Genomic DNA, 22,608 nt, shown 5'->3' with positions numbered 1-22,608 from the left:
ATAGCGAATCACCATCCAACCCAGTCTGACCCCGAGAATCGCCTGTCAGCCCGCGAATCGCCCGTCCGAGCTTAACCCTAGGTAAGTAGTGCCACCACTCCCGTTGGAGGCAAATCCACCAAAGTCCACACCCGGTTTTTTGGTGTGTGAGCAGCCTGTTATGAGCCGCGCGCGCATTGACTATGCACGCCCACACCTATTGTGAATTGTGAGCGAGTTGGCAGCCAATACCAACTTTCACTGCTTAGGTATGACGACGCCGTTTCCCCTCGTGTTGCGATCGGCTTCAGTCTAGCCCAACCATGTGGGAGCTCCAAGCGGTGCTACCGCCACCCCCTCCCCCTAGTCGATTTCGAGCCTGCTGACAGGGCGAGCCCTCCATATCGGCTTCTCTTCGAAGTCAAAAAGCGTGGGGAAATAATTCCATAGTACGGAGCAGTCGAGCAACATATGTCCTGTTCGTGCCACAGGCCCGTCCGCGCTCGTGGGATGACTGGGGAACTATGTACTCGCTAGCCTCCGATCAGCCGTTTTCCCCAACCCTGGAATCCATGGGGGCTAATAGGCTGTGCGGGCAGAAGTCCGAGGGCGTGGGATAGGGCACTCCGCAATCCTGCAGTGAATGATTTCTTACAGCAACCTACATATCCGGTTATCCGTGGTGCAGAGTTTCGCCCTTACCAATCATGGCAAGACCCTTACTCAACGTGGACTCGGAAGCTAGACTCGGCACTGCTGGCCTGGCCGAGTCGGGAGAACTACACATACCTGCCTGACCTGACTAATTGTATACAGGGATCGGGTGGTGTTCCGTGGCATGGAACCTGGATCTGGGAGAGACAGCGGAATTGTGCAAGGTTTCGGAATTTCCAGCGATACTGACCATGATTGGCGTCCCACTACTGGATCCGCGTGCGAGCGCAGAATTCTCAGCATCACGCCCCGCAAAGCCCCGACCGGCCTGGAGAGGCGTTGGGATTCCCCACAGTCCTCCATTATTATTGCGCACAACGGAGTGGTCGAAGATTGCTGGCATCCGCGGAACGAGGGCTGGCTCTCTCCAGTAGTCAGCCGAGGGGCAATACCAACCAATCATGTCCGGGACAATTGAAGCACAAGAACAATGCCATCCTTGACCATGATCAAACTCATAATGAATTCTCCGACAATCGGCAGTTTCTTCTCCAGCTGCAGGAATGATTGACTCGGTCCCACAGAAACGTCGAACGCCGGGCGATTATTATTATTATCTAATCCGTGATCTGGGCCCTTGCCACGGTTTACGACGGGTCAGGGGCATGGAAGATCAGTCTCGGCGACTCGAGCAGAATTCTTTCACTCTGGCGGGGCCTATACTAAATAGTACATCAATTAGATTCTCCATGGCAATTATACCGCTGATAGAGGAGTTCACCCTGTGACACTGTTACATCTCTCGAGGCATTATGATGATGGATGGGGCTTCCAAGAAAGAAGAATCATGCCTCTCACCAAAACAGACCTACTTGCGACACCGCCCCCACCAGGCCCAACCATTCTCCGCCCATCGGCCTGTCTGGCAGCCTCGACTGGTCCCCCCTACGCTAGCGGCTCCGATCCCTTTTCGCTCCACGACCACACACGGGATCGGGGTTTTGCTGGAGTATTTCGGAGTTCTGTCCAGGCCCACTGGAGAAGTTTTCCTGGCAGGATGGTTACTATTCGTCTTCTTTTTCCTTGGGTCCAACGAGTATCATGATAGTAGTACCACTGCCAGATTCATCATCATCCCCAAAGATGAGAAACATTTCATAGTTAATAAGAATCGTAGCATACAGCCGACTCACCTAAACAGGAATACCTTCCGAACGGACCGAGAGGGGTAACGTGACCGGCCCGAGCTCAGAGTGACGACACGCCTGTGGGACAAAGGTGGAAATGTCTCTCGTGGTGGGGAACAGACACTAGTCCAGTGGCTTTTCCCCGGTTCTGCCGGGGCCCCCAGACTCAACTTAACTCCCGCATACTTAACCATCCTTCTCCCCGGCGGGCGCGCGAACCACACTATACTCTCTCAACAACACCGTATGTGCTTCGCCACACGCATGTCCGCCCACGCCGCTTCCCCATTCACACTATGACTATTAATGCCACCGCGACAATGACCGAATCTGACTCGCAAGGGAAGCGCAAGGCCTCTGTCGCCGGCCTGTCGGGCCACAATCGGCCCGTCAAGCGCCGCGCTTCCAAAGCATGCTGTTGCTGCCGCGCCCGCAAGGTGCGCTGCGATGTCGTAGAAAACGGCTCGCCCTGCACGAATTGTCGCCTCGACCAGGTCGAGTGCATCGTGACGGAGAGCAAGCGCAGAAAGTAAGTCGATAAGAATCATAAATTTTTCTTTAAAAAAAAAATAAGAAAAGAAAAAGAATCCCCTGAGGCTAATAGAGCCTGCCTCGCAGGAAATCTCGGGTCGAAGTAGACAACAACAATCAGATTGTTGACTCGCCCGGCGAGGCGTCGGAGGACAATCTGACTCTGCACAACAGACTGAGCGACTCCTTGGGGTTCAACGAGATGGAGCCCACCTCGCCCTCGCAGACCTCGGTCGATATTGACCACCGGGAGCATATGCCGCATATGCTGTGTTCGTCCTTTCCCACCAAATCCTTGTTGTATATAGCTGACCTCAGGTCCAGATCAAACCCAGGTGCAGCGAATTGGCTCCGATGACCGTTACCGTCGTCGCATGGCACCCAACCTGGCCGTGCCAGCATCGATGCCCCTAGCCAACGTCACTTCGCAGATTCAGCAGCTGTTGGACCCGTCGTTTGGTAGCCCACGCGGCGGTGTCTATCTCCCAGACTATATTCGCGGTCTGCCCGCACGACTGCAAAAGGAGGACATCGAGTATCTAGCCGCCAAAGGAGCGCTGACCGTCCCTGATGTGGCCCTGCGGAATGAACTGTTGAAGAGCTACATCCACTACGTACACACCTACATGCCCTTGTTGGATCTGGAGGAGTTTCTGCAAACGATCGTTCACAACGACGGCATTCACCGGATCAGTTTACTGCTGTTTCAGGCGGTTATGTTCGCTGGCATGGCCTTCATTGACATGAAGCATCTGCAGGCCGCGGGCTACCAAACTCGCAAAGCAGCTCGCAAAATCTTTTTCCAACGCGCTCGGTTGCTCTATGATTTCGACTATGAAGTCGACCGCATCTCCTTGGTGCAGTCTCTTCTTCTCATGACCTACTGGTACGAAACCCCGGACGACCAGAAGGACACCTGGCATTGGATGGGAGTCAGTTTGTCTTTGGCTCACACCATCGGCCTTCACCGGGACCCCGGGAACTCGCGAATGGATCTTCGCCGCCAGCGGATGTGGAAACGTATCTGGTGGAGCACATACACTCGCGACCGGCTGATTGCCCTAGGCATGCGGCGCCCGATGCGCGTCAAGGACGATGACTGCGACGTGCCGATGTTGACCCTGGACGACTTTGAATTCCACCCATTCTCACCAGAAATTGTCAGCATGGTGGGCAACTCGGAGATCTTGCAGAACGTGGGTCACCAGCGCGAGCTGGCTCTCATGTTCATCGAGAAGGCCAAGCTGTGCCTTTGCGTCAGCCACGTCCTGTCAGCCCAGTACTCGGTTTTGAGTCACAAATTCGGCGGCACCATGGAGACGACTATGATGCTTGTTCCGAAGAAGTCAACTGCGGAAACATTCGAAGTGCGCCGTTGCGATCAGGACTTGGAGGATTGGCTGGCCAACCTCCCCGTGGAAACCCAATACGTCTCATCCGGCGGATCTAAACTGTCCGAGGCAGAGGAGGTGTTGCACTCACATCGTGCCCTGCTGAAGATGGTCTACCTCACGACATCTAGTGCGCTACATCGCCCCCAGGTTCTTCCGGCCATCCCGTATCCATCTATGGACGCGGAGCTGCAGGACATGTCGCGAAACAAGGTACGATATGCGGCAGTGGAAATTACCAACATTGCCCAGGACCTTCATAGCCTAGACTTGACTCGGTATTACCCTACGACTGGAGTCACGGTGCTCCTGCCGGCAGTCATTATCCATCTGCTGGACATCAAGTCGAGCGACCCGAGCATTCGAATGACCAGCCTCCAGCGCTTCTATCAGTGCATGCGCATCCTCCAACGCCTGCGCGAGATCTACGCGTCGGCCGACTTCGCCACATCGTTCTTGGAGGCCGCGATTCGCAAGGCCGGCATCCAACTCACAGTTGCTCCGCAGGACGTGCAGTCAACCCGACGCAACGTCACCGGCGAAGGCAGCCGCCTTGATACCCTGACACCACCGCCCGACTCTCTCGCCCAGAAGATTCCAGATCTGACCTACCCCAACCCCAAGGAGGCAACCGCCGGCGCGCGGACCGCCTCAGGTATATTCGCCTCGACCCCGCCACACTCCGACGGTAGCGACAACGGCAGCACAAACAACCTCAACCCGAACTTCACGCAAAAAGATTCCCTCGCCATGCCTGCCCTGGAGTCTGAAATGAGCCTGACCGAACTGATGGACCTGGCCAACGACGCTGAAGTGACCCAGAACGATTTCGACGCCCTGATCAACTTCGACGACGCAGGCAATGACTTTTTTGCTGCGGACGAAAATGGCGCTTCATCCGGCCCCACTATGACGGACAATACTATGAACGCAATGTTCGATTCTATCTATCCCAAATCGACTGACGGCGCGACTCTGGACCGTGCCGATCGCTCCGAGGCCCGCGCTGCCGAGGCTCACGCACGCAACCCGGCCGGTCTCTCCGCCGATCTGGACACGGATCTTGGACTCACCGTGGGCGAGTAAAGCATGTGCTTTTGTTTTTTTTTAACTCCTTTTTTATCCTGGACATTTTTTAATTACTTATTGTCTTATTATTTTTTTGGGAGGATCTGGTGCGTCCGACACCAGAAAAAAAAAATGGGAGCGGTGTTCCTCGGCGCGTTACTTCTTCTAATGTCCGTGACGACAGTGATGTCTGTGTTGTATTTTGTGATAGAAGGATACCTATTCGGGCAAATCATAGCAATTGGAAATGGAAATGATTAATTTTCATAAACAACATAACTTTGTGTGCAATGCATCCGATCTTCATGTCTCACGGGCCGATTGGAACTCGGCATCACATGTGATGGATGCAAGACATCGGTACGGGAACGTTGTCATCATCTGCCTAGGCAGCAGTGCCCGTTAGTCTGGATCTGATCGGCAGGGACTGGCGTGGATTGTGGAGATCAAGTTCATGCTGAAGACCCTGAGACAGTAGTAGTAGAAGTGAAACTAGTTGCATATTCAACCCATGGAAAGCATAGCCAAGTCCTCTTGAACATCCTGGACCTTCCAATTCAGATGGAAACACAGTCCGAATTTCGGGTCTCATGGCCCCAATTCAGCAACACATTACGAGTCGCTGCCGACGTTGATGGTGGTACCTGTCTAATTCTGTTTCTTTGCGGTGATCGTGCGTTGTCTGTATATGAATATTGCGTGATGGACGCTCGGGCCCGAGTGGCTTGCTTAGGGTTATTTTAGTGCTTACAGGGGACAATTGAGCCTTATCCGAATATCTAAATGTCGCGATAGGCATTGCTTAACATATAGATATATGGATTTTTAGGAGATTTTATATCTACAGACGTATCGTAGCACTCGCCCAATATAAAAATACAATCACGCAGAAAAGATTCGGCTTTGACGTTCCCATCTCTTTCTTTTCTCAAAGCTCCTCTGCAGGTCGCTGCTTATCCTCATCACCGATAACGTCGGCGGCCGTCTCGTCCGAGAAGCGCAGGTCATCTTCCACCGCGGTGCTCTCCTTGACCTTGAACCAGATCACAGGCGATGCGATTAGCATGCTGCCAAGCAACAGACCCCAGCATGAGGCAAACTCGGTTATGAACGGTGTGTTTTCAGCATCCAGGCTGTGAGGGCTATCAGTGATGGGACACCGGAGGAAATGAGGATCAAAACTTACCGCCACATGGCAGCTGCACCGGCCGACTGGATTCCTTTGTAGAAACCAGCGAAATTGGCCAGCTTCCGGGCGTTGTTAGAAAGCGAGCCCATGTACCTAAGCAGCAAATTAGCAAGGGTTGGGTGAAATTCCGAGTCGTTCGTCCACTTACCAGTAGGTGCAGGTCTGGAACGCAGCATCATAGAAGCCGTAAAACATGTACAAGAACATGGGACCAATATAGCCGCCGTCTGTGAAGTCCGTCTTGACAAAGTTCTTGTCATCCTTGACCATTTCCCGCGTATACTGTCTCTGGAAAGCATAGCCACCGCCCCAGATACCCATCGTGATCATAAAAAGCAAGCCAAAGTTGAGCCTGGCGCGCATGGGCCGAGAGAAGAACTTCAGATCGAGCAGCTGGCCAAAGATAAACGCGCCGACCATCTGCATCAGCCAGTAGAGAAGACTATTGAGGGCACGTGTGCGGATCGTGAAGTAGGCGCCGTTGACGGTGTTGAAGTGATACCCGTAGAACCAGTTACTGGCCAGGAACATGGGGAACAGGAGAATGATATAGGAGTCGCTGCGAAGCGTCTCCCACAGCCCCAGGAACTCGGATTTCCAGGTGGGATTCTTGATCACAATAACCCGGGACCCATCCTTGCGCATGATGTGCTTCGCGTCGGCGAGGCCCCAGCAGAGGACGAATCCTACTGCCATGAGAACCAGAAATGCAATGTAGGTGCCATTGTCCACCTTGCCAGCTTTGGAATGTATGTTCTGACCGAGAGGGATCTATCAATGTCATATCAGCGCTAGATCTTTTTTTTTTAATCGGGCGCTGCTTAATATTCAAAAACTTACCAGGCTGCCAATTACGCCACCCAGATTGAAGATAACCCAAAAGATCGAGATAAACTTGCCCTTCTCATGTTCATGGGGATAGCTCATCATCACCGCACCCTGTGCACACCACAGCAGACCACCGCAGACGCCGAGCAGCGCGCCGGCAAAGATCAGAAACCCGGCATTCTGGTTGATATTATAGGAGAGGAGCGATGCAACATAGAGGAAGTAGCCGAAGCCACCGATCGAGAGCGTCAAACGAAGCCCAATGCGATTAGCGACCGACCCGGCAAAGAAGCCCACGACGGCAAAAGTGCTGTAGAGCGCGGTGTTGGCGTTGTTGACATCGGTGGTTTTGAGCTGGCCCGCGCCTCCGAGCCCCGAGACAGCATTGAACATGCCGGGGCAGAGGAAACAGACGAACGAGACCAGCACCAGCTGGGTTTCGGGCGAGGCAAACCACGGCAGCTGGAAGGAGCCGATGGTCAGCATCGGCTTGTACATCCATGGCGGGCCGACGACGGCGTGGTCGGGCCCGGCCTCGGGGTCGTCTCTCTGGATGGTCGTTGTCTCTGAATATTGCTCATCTTGCTGCTTCTTCTGTGTGGACTCGTGTGCCACGTTCTCCGACATCTCCAGCTCGGACTGGACCTTGGCCATGATGGAAAAGAGGAAGAAACGAGCCAGAAAGGGATGCGAGCAACGATCCGATCAAGGATCACGGCTGGAATGTTTGGTGGGCCCCGTGAGCCAATTCCGGTGTCTGGGGGTGGGTGGGTGTCGGGCAAGAGCGAACATGAAAACGGAAGATTTTCTCATCGATGGAGGCCATACTGGTTAGTTAAATCATCGCCGGGGGAGAGCAGTGTCTGTTCCATTGTGCCTCCCGCCCGTGGGGATATGTCGCATGCGACGTGGGACACCCTCGTTATGATTCATTATGGTCTTCGGAAGTCGACCGATTCCCCGCCAGACTGGAGAAGTTGTGGGGATGTCGAAAACTGGAGGCTCTGTGACTTGGTAGAGGCAGCCTTGCCGAATGCGACCGTCCGGATGATCCATTGGTCATGATGCAAACCTTGTATTGTAAATACGGGATGCAACCTTTTAGCGTCGCAGTGGGCTCAGGTACACGCCACTGTACACCACATGTACCTCCCCACACAATTTACCCGCACAGGTACATCCTTCTCGCTCTCTGTCTCTGCTCTCGGACTCGGCATACCGTCCGTCCACTACTGTTGCATCCATCTATCGTCATGGTAGTCTACCCTACCCTAATATGTTTGGCCCCATTATATCATGGCTCCCCGCTGCTTCGCGGTGACTCCCCATCCTACGAATCATCCACCCATGACCATCATGCCCGGCAAGACGGCCTCCCACCCGCGCATCACCAAGTTCACCAACTGCCGACTGGTGCGCGGTGCTGAGCTCGTCGAACAGGATCTCTGGATCGACTCGCTGTCCGGCAAGATCCTCAAGGACCAGGAGGCCTTTTATGAACTTCACCTCTCCCCCGACGAGATTATCGATCTGGGCGGCCGCATTCTGGCCCCCGGTCTGATCGATGTGCAGCTGAACGGCGCGCAGGGTTTTGATTTCTCGGTGCCCTGTGACACCAAGGAGGAGTACGATGAGGGCCTGCGCATGGTCAATCACGGTCTGGCCCGCACCGGTGTGACGTCCTACCTGCCAACGGTGATCAGCTCCACGCCGGAGGTTTACTGGAAGGTAAGCGCGAGATGTTCTCGACGGTCTATTGCGAAAACTAAATGGCTATGACAGGTGTTGCCGTCTCTTGGCCCCTCAGCGAGTACGCTCCGCCCCGAAGATGGCGCCGAGTCCCTGGGTGCGCACGTCGAGGGCCCCTTCCTCAGCGCCGGCCGCAATGGCATCCACAAGCCCGAAGTGTTGCGCGCCGCTCAGAACCTGGAGGATCTGTTGCATTGCTACGGCGCGGAGCATATGAACAACCCCGGTCCAATCAAGATGATCACCGCCGCCCCCGAGGTGGGTGACATGATGTCGCAGATTCCTGAAATCACGAAGCGTGGTATCATCTTCTCCATCGGTCACTCGGACGCCACCTACGAACAGGCCGTATCGGCCACGCACCAGGGCGCGCGCATGATTACCCATCTTTTCAACGCCATGCGGCCCTTCTACCACCGCAACCCGGGCATCTTCGGCCTACTGGGCCAGAGCGAGCGGCGCCGTCCGTTCTACGGGGTCATTGCCGACGGCATCCATTTGCATCCTACCTCCATCAAGATCGCGTACAACGCGCATCCGGACGGGCTGGTGCTGGTCACGGATGCAATGCGCCTCTGTGGTTTGCCGGATGGTGTGTACGAGTGGACCAACGGCGAGCGCATTGTTAAGACCGGCGCTCGTCTGACCCTGGAGGGATCCGATAAGATTGCTGGCAGCTCGGCTACGCTCATCGAGTGTGTGAACAACTTCCGTCGCTGGTCGGGTTCCTCCACGGCAGACGCGATCAATGCCGTCACGGCCACGCCGGCACGCTTGCTGGGCTTGGAGGGCGTCAAGGGATCCCTGGCGAGCGGCGCTGATGCCGATCTAGTTGTGCTGGGTGAGAAGGAGGACGATTACTCGGGTCGGACACTGACGGTTGACCAGGTGTGGAAGCTTGGGGTCAAAATCCATGATACCGATAAAGCGGCGGCGATGTGAAATTTTTTTCTTGGCGTTGAATATCCCAGGACGTCATTATCTGCGTATTTTCCAACATTTTATGGGTGGTTTCTCTCTGCGATGGGATGGATCTTCGGCGTTGATTGCACTTTTTTTCTTATCTCCAGCGAAAGATCGCATAGAGCACGACAAGAAAGCATATGATGATAGATTCAGATATCAATGTGTATATATATATATATATGTGTATCTGTAAATGTGCATTGGAACTTGCATGTATATTTTAGTCTTCATGAGTTAACTTCCTATGTCCAAGATATACTAGTTAAAACTGCATGTCATATATAAATATCCATGAACGGAAGAATCTCACACTCTGTCTAGCAGATGGTGAAGGGGTGGAAAGGGATTACAGAACAATCCACGTCTCGCGTGGACCCTCTATCTATGACTCGGACGGAGCACTGCGCCGCTCGCTCATATGCAAAACGAAAAACAAAAGAAAGCAACACTTTTCACATCACCATTCCGTCGATTACAGACGAGGTTGAGAGGGTGTCCAGCCGGCCTCTTCGGCAATGAGCTCGGCGGCACGCTCACCAATGGACAGAACGGTCACCATGGGGTTGATGCTGGGCATGTCGGGAAACACACCGGCATCCGCAATGCGGACGTTCTTCAGGCCGCGGATCTTCAGCTTGGGATCCACCACCGCCAGAGGATCATTGGCCACATCACCCATCTTGGTGGTTCCGGCAGGGTGGTACACAGTGTGGGCCACACGACGGCCGTACTCGGAGAGCTCCTCGTCGGTCTGGAGCTTGGGGCCGGGAGCCACCTCGCGCTTGAGCCAGTTCTTGAACGGAGCCTCCTTGGCGATCTCACGGGCAGCCCGAAGACCAGCCACAATGGTGGCGGCATCGTAGCCCTCGGGGTCGGTGAAGTAGCGGAAGTCCAGCGCCGGCTTCACAGAGGGGTCGGCCGAGGTCAGGTAAAGACGACCACGCGAACGGGGGCGCGGGATGTTGGGGGTCATGCAGAAGGCGTCAGCGGGCACGTCGTATCCCAGACGAGCGGTGTTGAGGCAGAAGGGAATCTGGTAGCAGTGCATCATCACGTCGGCGGCGCGGCCGTCGAAGCCGGCAGCGTTGGGCTTCTCGCGACGCAAGAAGATACCGGCGTCCGAGTCCATAGTAGTCTGGTTCGGAGGCACGGGCTGGTTGAGCTCCCAGATGATGATACTTTCCGGATGGTCTAGGAGATTCTCGCCGACACCGGGTAGGTTCTTCACCACGGGGATTCCCAGCGAGGACAGCTGCTCCCGGGGACCCAGACCGGACAACAGCATCAGACGCGGGGTGTCCACGGCACCGGCGCACAGGATGGTCTCCTTTTTGGCGCGCAGGGTGTGTTTGACACCGGACTGCAGGGTCACGTTGACACCAGTGACTTCGTCACCCTCCACGTTCACCTTGGACACCCAGGCATTGGTCAGGATGGTCAGATTGGGACGCTTCTCCTCACCACGCAGGATGGGGTGGATGTAGGCAACGCTCGCGCTGCTGCGGCGGCCATCGTCCGGGTTGTACGAGACGTTGAAGAAGCCCACACCCTCGGTCAGCTCGCCCTTTTTGCGGATGTCGTCGTTGAAATTGTCGATCATGGGGATTTGCATGGCCGACGAACAGGCCTGGATCCAGTCCTTGCACAGCTGGTTCTGGTGGCGGGCGTGCACGGGCTGGATGGTGTTGCGCAGGTTGTCAGCCAGGCGGGTGAAGGTCTCAAAGTCCCAGCCCTTGCAGCCCTTGGCAACCCAGTTCTGGCAGTCGTACTCGAAGGGGCGGAAGGAGATGAGAGTGTTGTGGCTGGAGCAACCACCGAGCACCTTGGCGCGGGAGTGCCGGATATGGCTGTTGCCCATGGGCTGCTCGGTCGTGGGATAGTCGTAGTCGAGCTCTCCACCGAGCAGGGCAAGCCACTCTTTCAGGTTGAGCACGCGGTCATCGTTGTAGTCGCTGGGACCCCCCTCAATGACAATGATGCGCTTGTTGGGCAGGTACTGCGCCAGGCGTGCGGCAATGACACAGCCCGCGGTGCCGCCACCAACAATGACATAGTCGTAGGAGTTGACGTCGACAGCGGGGAGTTCGTTAGTGGTGGCCATGTTGAAATGGGATTGGAGCCAGGCAGAGAAAGTGAAGGTGCAGAGGGGGAAAGTCTAGTGACGGGAAAGAGCGGGAAGGCCTTTAAGTGGCTTCTCTCTCTAGTAGCCCGATTCGGCCGTCCCTCGCGTGTGCTTTTGGGTTTTTTTTTCTCGTTGGACCCGACGATTGGCGCATTGTGAGTGGCGGCGATCTGGAAGGTGGAGTGCATTAGATAATGCAGGTCCACATGGATTCAGAGTTGTATCTGCGTCTGTATCTGGAGACTGCAATAAGCGAGTCGGATATCGATAGGCCGATCTATGCAACTATACTATCACCCATTAGCTCAACCAGTGAATCCATGTCAATTGTGGTTGGAACGTCTACCTGGTATAGATAGTCCAACACCTACGTCATGCAGCGAATTGGGGCTCTTTAGCGTTCTTTTTCCCTCGGAGCTCCAGCCTCACTTTCCCCTCACATACTTTGTACTCGTACTCCTACAAGTGATACCAGACTCACGCCACAGCCTCAGTGGCCCATCGTAGCACTCTCACTACTATACTTTTAATTATTCACTTCTACTTCTCCTCCTACGACGACGACGTGAATACCCATTACTGGCCCGCGCCATACAACCTTTGCGGGCCCCACTTGTACCCGTTACCTAACGGCTCGGCCATCGCCTGCACAGGCGGTGACCCTAGCGGTGTGTAGAAGAATCTCTGGTCCGAGGCCAGAAACAGATCATCATTACTCCCGAAACTCCTCCGTCCTTCCCTCCTCACCTCCCACAATGTCCCTCCCCTACCCGACTCGCCAGCTCTACTACAACGGCCAGGTCCGTGCGGCCTCGTCCGGCAAGACTTTTCAGACCATCAACCCCGCCACCGCAACCCCGCTGGCCGACATCCAGATCGCCGCGCACGCCGACATCGACTCTGCCATTGCGGCTGCCGACAAGGCTTTCCAGGGATGGTCCAATACCCCGCCCATTGCTCGTGCCCGCATCCTTCACAAGGCCGCTGCCCTCCTCCGCGAACGCAACGATGAAATTGCCAAGACCGAGACCCTCGACTCGGGCAAGGCCTTTACGGAGACGAGTACTGTCGACGTCGTGACCGGTGCCGATGTCCTGGAATACTATGCCAACTTTATTGGCGGTGGCGGCCTCAACGGAGAGACTACCCAGCTGCGCGAGGATGCCTGGGTGTACACCAAGAAGGCGCCTTTGGGGGTATGTGCCGGTATTGGAGCTTGGAACTACCCTATTCAGATGTATGATTTTCCCTTTCTATGTAAGAGAAAGCCCTCTCACACATTCCTCTAGTGCCCTCTGGAAATCAGCTGCTTGCCTTGCCGCCGGCAACACCATGGTCTACAAGCCAAGTGAATACACCCCGCTCCACGGACAGACCCTTGCGGAGATTTACACAGAAGCTGGTCTGCCCGCCGGCGTATTTAATGTCATCAACGGTGCTGGTGACGTGGGCGCGTACCTGACCAGCCATCCGACCATCGCCAAGGTCTCGTTCACTGGCCAGGTTGCCACAGGCATGAAAGTGGCGGGGGCTGCGGCGGGCAGCATGAAATACGTGACCATGGAGCTGGGCGGCAAGAGCCCGCTGATCGTCTGCCCTGATGCCGACCTGGAGAGTGCGGTTGACGGTGCCATGATGGCCAATTTCTACTCCACGGGCCAGGTGTGCACCAACGGTACCCGGGTGTTTGTCCCTCGTTCGATGAAGGCAGCTTTTGAGAAGCGCCTGCTCGAGAAGATCCAGCATGTGCGGCCGGGTCCGCTCTTTGATGAGGCGACAAACTTTGGTCCCCTGAGCTCTGCTATTCACTACGAGAAGGTGGTCTCGTATATCCGCCACGGAATCGATACTGACAAGGCTACCCTCCTCTGTGGTGGTCCCGAGAAACCGGCCGTGCCCAAGGACCTCCAGGCTGGATTCTGGGTCCAGCCGACTGTTTTCACGGATTGCAATGACTCGATGCGCATTGTCCAGGAGGAGATTTTTGGACCTGTCATGTCGATCCTGTACTACGACACTGTCGAGGAGGCTGTCAAACGCGCCAACACCACCGAGCTGGGTCTCGCTGCCGGCGTCTTCACCAAGGATCTGAACCAGGCCCACCGGATCATCGACCAGCTCCAGGCCGGTATCACCTGGGTGAACACGTGGGGCGAGAGTCCCGCCGAGATGGCCGTGGGTGGATGGAAGAAGAGCGGTCTGGGCGTGGAGAATGGCCGCCGCGGCATTGAGTCTTGGATGCAGAACAAGAGCACCCTGGTCGATATGAGCGGTGCGGTGGCCTCGGTGTTTGCCAAGCTATAAGATGTTGTATATGTCGCGATGATTGATTGCATGGATAGAGTGTATGTATTTAGCAACAAAAGTCCATCCCAGCCAATCCATTTTTTACTCGGTAGAGCGTTCATGTATCAAAATAATGTCATATGGGATATTGATTGGAGTGATATTCACCACGTATCTATTCTCTTTGCAGATGTGAAATGAAATGAGAAATAAAAGACAAAAACTCCGCGACCTCCGTAACCATAGAGAAAAATAAGATCTTCGGAAAACCATGCCGATATTGACTAGAAAGCAGGAAAAGATCAAGAACCCCAGAAAACACATTGTCTTAGGGACCAGATAGGAAATCAGAAAATAACGCTATGAATTTGAAAACCTTTTCAGTGGGCGGCCATCCGCGCGCCCATACGGTCAAGGACTAGGTCGTTCTTCAGCGTACTGTCAAGGCCACCAACGGCCGAGTCGATCATGCGCGAGGACATACTGTCAGGTGTGAGCTCGTCCTCCTCCATTGAACGCTGGAGCTCCGTGTTGATGCGCAGATCCATGGGCACCTTCTGCGGCGTGCCGTCGGGGGTGGGCTGCTGGCGCGGCGAGGGCCTCTTGGTCGGCAGCGGAGCGGGGACGTAGGTGCGAGGACGATAGACGAGGGCGGGACCCTGCGTGCGCGCATCCGTGCCGGCTTGCTCGATGCCCTCAAAGTACCGGACGGTCTTCACCTTAAGTTCCAGCGTGGCATCACGATCACAGACCACCAGCGGGTGCTGATGTAGCTGTAGAGCCGAGAGTGTCCACATGTGGTTCACTCCATCTTCGAGTCCCTTTTGGATGGCAAACGCCTTGTGCGCACCCGTCGCTACGATCACCACCTCCCGCGAGTCCATGATCGTCTGGATACCCACCGTCATCGCCATGCGGGGGACTTTGGTGATGTCGTTATCGAAGAAGCGCGAGTTAGCCAGAATCGTATCGTACGCCAGAGTCTTGACGCGCGTGCGGCTGTTCAACGACGAGCCGGGCTCGTTGAATGCAATGTGTCCGTCCGGTCCGACGCCACCCAGGAACAGTTCAATGCCGCCCACGCGGGCAATGCGCGCTTCGAACGATGCGCACTCGGCCGCGAGATCGGGCGCCGTGCCGTCGAGGATGTTGATGTTCTGAGGTGGGATGTCGACATGCGAGAAGAAGTGCTTGTACATGAAGCTGTGGTAGGACTCCGGGTGGTCGCGCGGCAACCCCACGTATTCATCCTGTGGGAAGTTAGGAATATGTTTTCAATCAGTGCCTCCGGACAAACATACCATGTTGAACGTCACGACATTCTTGAAGGAGATCTCGCCGGCGCGGTGGCGCTGCACCAGGATCTTATAGATGATCTCCGGGCTGCTGCCGGTGGGCAGACCCAGCACGAACGGCTGGCTCTCGGTCGGGTTGTACGTCTTGATGCGGCCTTGGGATCTGTCAGTGTCGAGATCATCATTGGCGATCGAGAGGACATACTGATGATGTATTCGGCGATGTACTCCGAGGCCGTCTGGGGATCTTCTCTGATAATGACACGCCTGGCAGCTGTCAGGATTAAGTCCGAGACAATTGTGGAGACACGTACATGATGGCTACGTCACCGAGGGCGCTCGGACAGGTCAAAGGGAACAATAGGGCTGAGAGGGAGATGTCGAGTCAAGAAGAGTGTTGGGTAAGAGAGAAAGGATGAAGTTCAAGAGAGGAAGAGAGAAGAAGAGTCAAAAGGATGAACAAGTCAAGAAGGCTCCAGACCCCAAAGCGCCATGGCTGTTACGTCGTGACTGTGGTAGTAGTGTTGGACCCAGAGTTAGTTACCACCTAGGTAAATCCCTACACTAACAAACTACTGAGAGCGTCTCTGTCTGTACGTAGTGCTGGCTCTCAACAAGGGCATGGAATGGTTCCATCTCGGTTGGTTGCATCAGTCCCATCAAGAAGCCCCAGTGCGACGGTTGCATCTGTGCAGTTACGGGTTCATGTATTGGACCAATACGCCCTACCGCTTTCCTAGAGGAGACCAGCCGGACACGCCCGCACGCCTGGCAGCGTCTTAGGCCGGCAGAATAGAGGTGGCAGAACGTAGGCGGTCAGAGAAGGGGGTCTCCGACTGCGGTGCCACTGTCCATACACTGCGGAGCCTCGGGCCAGACCGAGACACACGTGACCATGATGACAGATGCATTTATTGTTGCATGGTAGTTATCGGATCGATCTTATCGACTGCTGTCAGTGAGCTAACGAGCGGAGAGCAACGTTGCGCGTGAACTTCCCTCCCTCCCCTGGACACGTAACGAACGAACTGTCCAACACGGTGCACACCCCATCCCACGTTTCCCTCCGAGCTTGGTGTCCTCTGGCTGTTTGCATCCTCCATCATCGCGCCCCCGCCCCCCGATCGCGGCTCTCGGCCTGGAGGGGGGACACTGGCTGGCATTCCTCGTCCCAGGGCCACCATGGCCCCGATGGAGGACATGCTGCTGCCCCCGGGTTGGGAGGATCTGGATAGGTATGTCGATCAGCCTCGTCGCAATCCGTCTCTGGGCCTGGTTCACTCGGTGCCCCATGCTCCCTCCCCCTGTGCCCCCCCAGCTTTTCCCCCAGATTTCCCGCCTCCACGGGCGTGGTGTGGCTGTGGGACCCCAGGGCGCGCAACTGATTCAGCTCATTTCCCCTTTGGGAAGGCAGCTTGTTTACCTCCAGCTAACACATACTCCCCAGACAAATGGGCCAGCTCTTTATGATGGGCTTTGATGGCACCACGGTCACCCCCCAGATCCGCTCACTCATTGAGGACTACCACCTGGGCTCCGTGCTGCTCACGGCCAAAAATCTCAAATGTATTATGATTCGATTTCCTTGCCATTGATTGACCGCTCTTACTGACTCTCCCACTCCAGCCGCTGAGGAGACAACCCGGTTGGTTCTTGAACTGCAGACGATCGCCCGTGATGCTGGCCATCCGGTCCCATTACTGATCGCTCTGGATCAAGAGAATGGCGGCGTCAACAGTTTATATGACGAAATTTATATACGCCAATTTCCCAGCGCCATGGGCATTGCGGCGACTGGTTCCAAGTCGCTGGCTCATGAAGTGGCAGTGGCAACAGCGCAGGAGCTCAAGGCTGTCGGGGTCAATTGGATTCTCGGCCCGGTGCTGGACGTGTTGACCAATGTGCGCAATCAACCATTGGGCGTCCGAACCGCTGGTGACGACCCCCAGGAAGCCTCACAATACGGCGTGCAGGTTATGAGAGGATATCAAGAAGCAGGGCTCGTCACCTGTGGCAAGCACTTCCCTTCTTACGGCAACCTGGAGTTTCTCGGCTCGGATACCGACGTCCCCATCATCACGGAGTCGCTGGAGCAACTCAGCCTGAGCGCCTTAGTACCCTTCCGCAATGCCATCACCCACGGGCTGGATGCCATGATGGTAGGTGGGGTATCCATGTCGTCCGCTGGCATGAATGTCATGCACGCGTGTCTGAGCGACCAAGTCGTGGATGATCTTCTTCGAAAAGACCTCGATTTTCAAGGAGTCGTCGTATCAGAGTGTCTCGAGATGGAGGCCTTGACGCACAATATTGGTGTTGGTGGTGGCACGGTGATGGCAAATAATGCTGGGTGCGATGTTATCATCATCTGTCGGTCATTTCCCGTGCAACAAGAAGCTATCAACGGGTTAAAGCTGGGTGTGGAGAACGGGATTATTGGCCGACCTCGGATTCAGCAGTCTTTGCGCCGTGTGCTCAATCTGAAGGCTCGCTGCACTTCCTGGGACCAGGCATTAAACCCACCGGGACTCCTCTCGCTCACTCAGATGCAACCATCCCACACCAGCCTCTCCACGCGAGCATACAACAGCTCCATCTCGGTCTTGCGGGACAAGCACAACCTTCTTCCCCTGTCAAATGTTATCGATGCCGGCGAGGAACTTTTGCTCTTGACTCCGTTGGTGAAGCCACTGCCGGCATCAGCAGTGTCACAATCAGTGTCAGGAAAAAACAGTCATTTCCCGCACGGCTCGCTGTCTTGGGACCGAACCGCCTCGGTGATGAGTGGAGAAAGTGTCTTCAAGGAACTTGGGCGCTCGCTTTCGCGACAGAGGAGCGGGCGTGTGTTGCACACCTCGTACACGGCTAATGGCGTGCGTCCTATCCACGAGGACCTTATCAATCGGGCGAGTGCGGTTATCGTGATCACGGCAGATGCCAACCGCAATCTCTACCAACAAGGGTTCACCAAACATGTTTCGATGATCTGCCAGTCCCAATACTCCCCGTCCGGGGAACGTCGTGAAAAGCCAGTGATCGTGGTGGCGGTCAGCTCGCCGTATGACTTCGCCATGGATCCAACGATTGAGACTTATCTCTGTACATACGACTTCACGGAGACGGCACTCCAAGCACTGGTCAAGGTTCTATACGGCGAATTGACGCCAACGGGTGCATTACCAGGCTCGATTAGTCGCAGTCAGAAGATCCATCAGTCACGGCAACATTGGCTTGTGGAGAGCTGGAACGAGGAGCGAGACGGCAATGCTTTGGATGTGTTGTTGGATACAATTCGGGGCGATTGTGCTCTTGGCCAACGCTCTGAACTGCTCGGCGTGACCTCCAACAGCTTTCTGCTGCGCCAGGAAGAGATCGATGAAGCACACTTTGTGGTCCGCAACAGCAGCACGCAGGCGCTGTATGGATTCTGCGCGACCTACTTCTTTCGGTCTACCGGCACCGGCGTCATTGCCTGTCTGATTGTCGACCCTGACCGGCGCAAGCTGTCCATCGGACACTCGCTACACAACCGTGCTATTCGCACCCTTCTACAGCGCAAAGGCATGAAACGCTTCCAGCTCGGATCGCGCCTGCCTGGAATCTACCTGGGCATTCCGACTGCGAACCCCGTGGAGCGCAAGCGACTACGGCAGTGGTTCGCCAACCTTGGCTGGAACACCGCGCTGTCGCGTCCTGTCTGCAGCGTAGTGCTGCACAACTTGGCTTCATGGACTCCCCCAGAGGGCTTGGCTACCAGTCTGCAGAACGCGGAAGTGACTTACGACCTCGTCTACGGCTGGGACTTTGCGCGGGCGATCCTCGACCACATCAAGACAACTGCACGGCAGGGAGTCATCGACATCTACCGTATGGCTCTAGGCGGTGCACCCAATTGCGGCATCATCCGCGCAAAGCGTCCGCTGGATGGCGTGGTCCTAGGAAGCGTTGTGATATACAATGAGCGGTCGGCGTTGGCCGAACACATGCCAGCGCTGCGCGCAGTGCAGACATCTGTCGGCGGTATTTCCTCTCCGGTCATCTCCCCCTATGCAGGAGAATACGCCACCGTCATGCAGGGGTTGATTCTGTTGGCTATCAAACAGATCCGCAAGCTAAAAGCGAATGCGGTGGTCATGGATTGCGTAGGTGCTTCCTTCCGTTTTGATAGTGGGCTCAATCTTTTCGGTAGATACTGACCGCTGTCCTGCAGGTCGACGGCGACGGCAACTTCGACTGTCTATCCACCATGGGATTTACTATGCTACACAATTTCGAAGAGGTCAACTGCGACGCCGCTACTTGGACGATCATGCATTCATCCTGACCGAAGTGCGGGGGCTGGTGATAGTCTCTACACGTTTCTAATTTTAGCTGCTTGATTTTCGCCTTCCACCACAGTCTATGATATCCATCCCGCGTTCGGTGTTACTTGGAGGAGGGGTTATCTGGGGGGGTGCTTTTTCCTTTCTCTTTCTCTCTTCGGAAGGATGGACTGGTTGACTCTTTTTTTGATTTATTATTTATTTTTGTGACCGAGAGGAGTTTCCTGCATATACCACGATTATTGGCCACGGCGAAAGTTGGTTCGGGACATATACATCGAGTCCGCATGCGGGTCGCACAGAAACGTACTGTCCGTAGAATCAATTGGAGTTTTCTGGATGCCTGCAGCGAGCGAGTGACCGCAGCTTGCACGAGCAGCATCACGGGAGATCGTCTCGAAAATACTAAACTCTCCCCCTGCGTCCTTCTTTCGGGCTTCTGTGCGCCCTCCGCTGCACGTCGCAGGGGTGGGGGAAGAACAGCCTTGCGACGACTGGTATAATGAACTCCCGTCCATGGGTTGAGGGTGTTGGGAATTAATTGGCTGGCCGCGACTAGCACCTTAGTGAACTACTATTCCTGTCCCAACTCCACTTCACCTCCCTCCCCGCGAACGCTCAATGGCCCGGACGTCCGTTGGGCTCAAACGGAGGGACCAGGGTCCTTGGGGGCTTAGCCGGACTCCGCTTGGAAAGTCAAGCACCCACTTTTTGCCTCCCGCTTTTAGTGAGGGCTTCGGCACGGGGTGCGCGATCGTGTAGTGGAAACGGCACCCGGCTCAGGGTCTGCAGACAGCAATGATCCTCTATCGATCGTGTATCCCGTGTGCCCGTCAGCGGGCCAAAGCAGAAAACCGTCGGGCTTTGGGGCTTTGCAGGGCTCACTGGCTAGGGCACGTCCATACCGTGAAACGAAAACGAGGGATTGCCCTCGGACATCGGGGCCAAATCAGGCCCGGAGTTTACAGACCAGTGAATTCGCCTAGGCCGGATTGGGGGGTGCGCCTGTTTCGTGTTTTGCACATCACAAGAAAAGAATAGAAACAATAGCCGCTACCTCTGCCGATAAGGAATCTCCCCTCGCCATGTCATGACCATGGACGGTTGAATCCTCTCACATCCTTCGTCGATCAAACATGCACCCGTCGCGGGGGCAAAAGAAAGATCCGAGGAGCATGTGGAATTGATACCCGCAACAGATGCAGAGAGAGTACATGGTCCGAACGGGAAGATTGATTCGAATCCAGCTGAACCGGGAATGGGTGGATTCTGCTGCCGGTCATGGGCTGGCGCCGGCCCACATTCCTCTATCTTGCTCGTTCGGGAAATGGCCGTACCAAGGGATCAGGGCGCGGTATGCTTCCAGTACCACTCTATCTCAGTTGTTCCTGGCGCGCACTTTGCATTCGCTGCATACCTCGACAGCAAGAGGTCGACCGCGTCGCTGGGTCGCTGGATGTGGACCAGATCCTCCCTGAACGCGCTTAGATCGATCGACTCGATGATCACCGGCATCCCACCATTCTTGTTAGGCGGGGTGCTAGTTTTTCTTGTGCCTTTCTATCACTCGTACACGCCTAAGAACAGTGCGCAGAGGTCTCGAGGCGATCCTCGCCGGATGTATACCCTTGCTCCGATGTGTCTGCTCGGGCACAAATACGCATCGGGAAGCGCGCAATGATCTCCAGAAGGGTGGGTGGGGGGGGAGGCAAGATGTCATGATGGACAGGGCCCTCTAAACTTCAACATGCTGGTCCCGAGGCACCCGGCCATTGATTGGGCGGAACAGGACTGCAGCTTCCAGCGCAGGAACAGGGCTTCGGCATCACCGGATCGCCAGAGGGGTGAGTGCGGATGAGCGACCTAAAAATGGACGGATCGGGCAAATGCACAGGAGATGAAGGATCGGGGGGGGAGCTCGATGATCGCCCACCAGAGCTTCACCTCTTGTTTCGTGCTTTATCTGGCGGTTGTCTGTTATCGTTCCTGTTTTCCTCTTTTCACATGGGTTTTGTTTCCCACCCTGGATCAGGCAAGAGCGTGAGTCTTCCACGGTTCCACACGAGGCGAGCCGCGACGGGGGTGGTTTCACCAGCGGCAGATTACAGGACGGTCGTGACCGGGTTTTGTCTTTCGGTGGTTTTTCTTTGGGTGTTTGGGGGGTTGAGGCATCAACGGGGGATAGAACCAACAAGTAGATTATGATGATGAAAGACGGACATCGCCGCCGTGATTGGCCCCCACGAGGCGACTTCTTCGTGGTGTGCCTCGACGGTCCAGAGGCCGGTTCCTGGGCGGAGCTGGGCCCAATCAGGCTGGCGTAGGGCAACCCCCCGGAGAACGCGAGAGACCCGAAACCAACACCCGCCCCAGTGATTGGTGTGTGGGCATCGTCTGGGCCAGCGCTGCATGTCAGACGGGCCCATGTTGATCATGGACGGGGGGCGTAATCCTCTGCTTCCCCTCCCCGGGGTGGTCCAGCCCCGAACGGTCGCTGATCGGCTGAGAAGAGGAAGAGCGGAAAAGAGTGCCCTGCAGAATCATTTTAGAGATTTTATTTTATTTGGGATCCGGAGAGCCTTGTAGGTATCTGAAGATGTGCAAGACTATGATCTTCAGGGTCGGCAGTGGGAGGCAAAAAAGGTGAAGATTATTAGTACGGGGGAAACCCTCGTCACTTGTTCACATCCTCTCTCCTGCATCCTATCCTATCCTATCCGACCTATCCTCTCCTACCTGTCCTATCCTGTCCGCTCCTATCGCCATCGTGCTATACACCCTGCACGATAAACCGGTCTAACCCGCTGCGTTCGTCTCCGCAAAACGGTCCCACTTTTCCCCGAATCCGTTCCCATCGTCGACTGTCTCCGGCTCCGTCTCTCTCGGTCTCTCTCCCTCTCTTCTCTCCCTCTCTTTCCCTCCCAACTTTCTGTTCCCGTCCCTGTCTTCTTTACTCTCTCTCTTTTCCCTCCTTGTTCTTCTTTTCTTCTTCCTCTTCGTACGCGCCCTCTCCCTCTCCCTATCCTCGAGCGCGCATCTCC

At 55.5% G+C, this 22,608-nt stretch overlaps 8 protein-coding genes across 8 annotated transcripts; 5 read left to right on the top strand and 3 right to left on the bottom strand.

Moving 5' to 3' along the window:
- Positions 1-2,116: 2,116 nt before the first annotated feature.
- On the top strand, positions 2,117-4,828 carry farB1 (putative C6 transcription factor (Ctf1B); the record flags this gene model as incomplete). Its single annotated transcript, XM_056977556.1, has 3 exons — positions 2,117-2,349; positions 2,439-2,623; positions 2,676-4,828. 3 exons carry the CDS (start codon positions 2,117-2,119, stop codon positions 4,826-4,828), a joined length of 2,571 nt encoding a protein of 856 aa, XP_056833588.1.
- Positions 4,829-5,738: 910 nt separating this feature from the next.
- On the bottom strand, positions 5,739-7,481 carry N7510_005629 (unc-93 family MFS transporter; the record flags this gene model as incomplete). Its single annotated transcript, XM_056977555.1, has 4 exons — positions 5,739-5,943; positions 5,997-6,092; positions 6,148-6,770; positions 6,840-7,481. The coding sequence occupies 4 exons, from the start codon at positions 7,479-7,481 to the stop codon at positions 5,739-5,741; spliced, it is 1,566 nt and encodes a 521-aa protein (XP_056833587.1).
- A 693-nt stretch (positions 7,482-8,174) lies between these two features.
- Positions 8,175-9,518, top strand: N7510_005628 (N-acetylglucosamine-6-phosphate deacetylase; the record flags this gene model as incomplete). The annotated part of the gene is made up of 2 exons (XM_056977554.1): positions 8,175-8,555; positions 8,610-9,518. 2 exons carry the CDS (start codon positions 8,175-8,177, stop codon positions 9,516-9,518), a joined length of 1,290 nt encoding a protein of 429 aa, XP_056833586.1.
- A 496-nt stretch (positions 9,519-10,014) lies between these two features.
- N7510_005627 (GMC family oxidoreductase) lies at positions 10,015-11,643 on the bottom strand (the record flags this gene model as incomplete). The annotated part of the gene is made up of 1 exon (XM_056977553.1): positions 10,015-11,643. The coding sequence occupies one exon, from the start codon at positions 11,641-11,643 to the stop codon at positions 10,015-10,017; it is 1,629 nt and encodes a 542-aa protein (XP_056833585.1).
- Positions 11,644-12,419: 776 nt separating this feature from the next.
- N7510_005626 (uncharacterized protein) lies at positions 12,420-13,968 on the top strand (the record flags this gene model as incomplete). Its single annotated transcript, XM_056977552.1, has 2 exons — positions 12,420-12,901; positions 12,954-13,968. 2 exons carry the CDS (start codon positions 12,420-12,422, stop codon positions 13,966-13,968), a joined length of 1,497 nt encoding a protein of 498 aa, XP_056833584.1.
- A 362-nt stretch (positions 13,969-14,330) lies between these two features.
- Positions 14,331-16,142, bottom strand: N7510_005625 (uncharacterized protein; the record flags this gene model as incomplete). Its single annotated transcript, XM_056977551.1, has 4 exons — positions 14,331-15,200; positions 15,252-15,400; positions 15,451-15,519; positions 16,103-16,142. 4 exons carry the CDS (start codon positions 16,140-16,142, stop codon positions 14,331-14,333), a joined length of 1,128 nt encoding a protein of 375 aa, XP_056833583.1.
- Positions 16,143-16,427: 285 nt separating this feature from the next.
- Positions 16,428-19,569, top strand: N7510_005624 (putative beta-N-acetylglucosaminidase; the record flags this gene model as incomplete). The annotated part of the gene is made up of 4 exons (XM_056977550.1): positions 16,428-16,480; positions 16,693-16,811; positions 16,872-19,387; positions 19,456-19,569. The coding sequence occupies 4 exons, from the start codon at positions 16,428-16,430 to the stop codon at positions 19,567-19,569; spliced, it is 2,802 nt and encodes a 933-aa protein (XP_056833582.1).
- A 1,256-nt stretch (positions 19,570-20,825) lies between these two features.
- Positions 20,826-21,248, top strand: N7510_005623 (uncharacterized protein; the record flags this gene model as incomplete). Its single annotated transcript, XM_056977549.1, has 1 exon — positions 20,826-21,248. The coding sequence occupies one exon, from the start codon at positions 20,826-20,828 to the stop codon at positions 21,246-21,248; it is 423 nt and encodes a 140-aa protein (XP_056833581.1).
- Between the last annotated feature and the right edge of the window lie 1,360 nt (positions 21,249-22,608).

The sequence above is a fragment of the Penicillium lagena genome (genome assembly GCF_028827675.1).
Source record: "Penicillium lagena strain IBT 129212 chromosome Unknown utg000003l_segment0_segment0, whole genome shotgun sequence".
Classification (NCBI taxonomy): Eukaryota; Fungi; Ascomycota; class Eurotiomycetes; order Eurotiales; family Aspergillaceae; genus Penicillium; species Penicillium lagena.
This window is presented reverse-complemented; position numbering and strand designations above follow the sequence as displayed.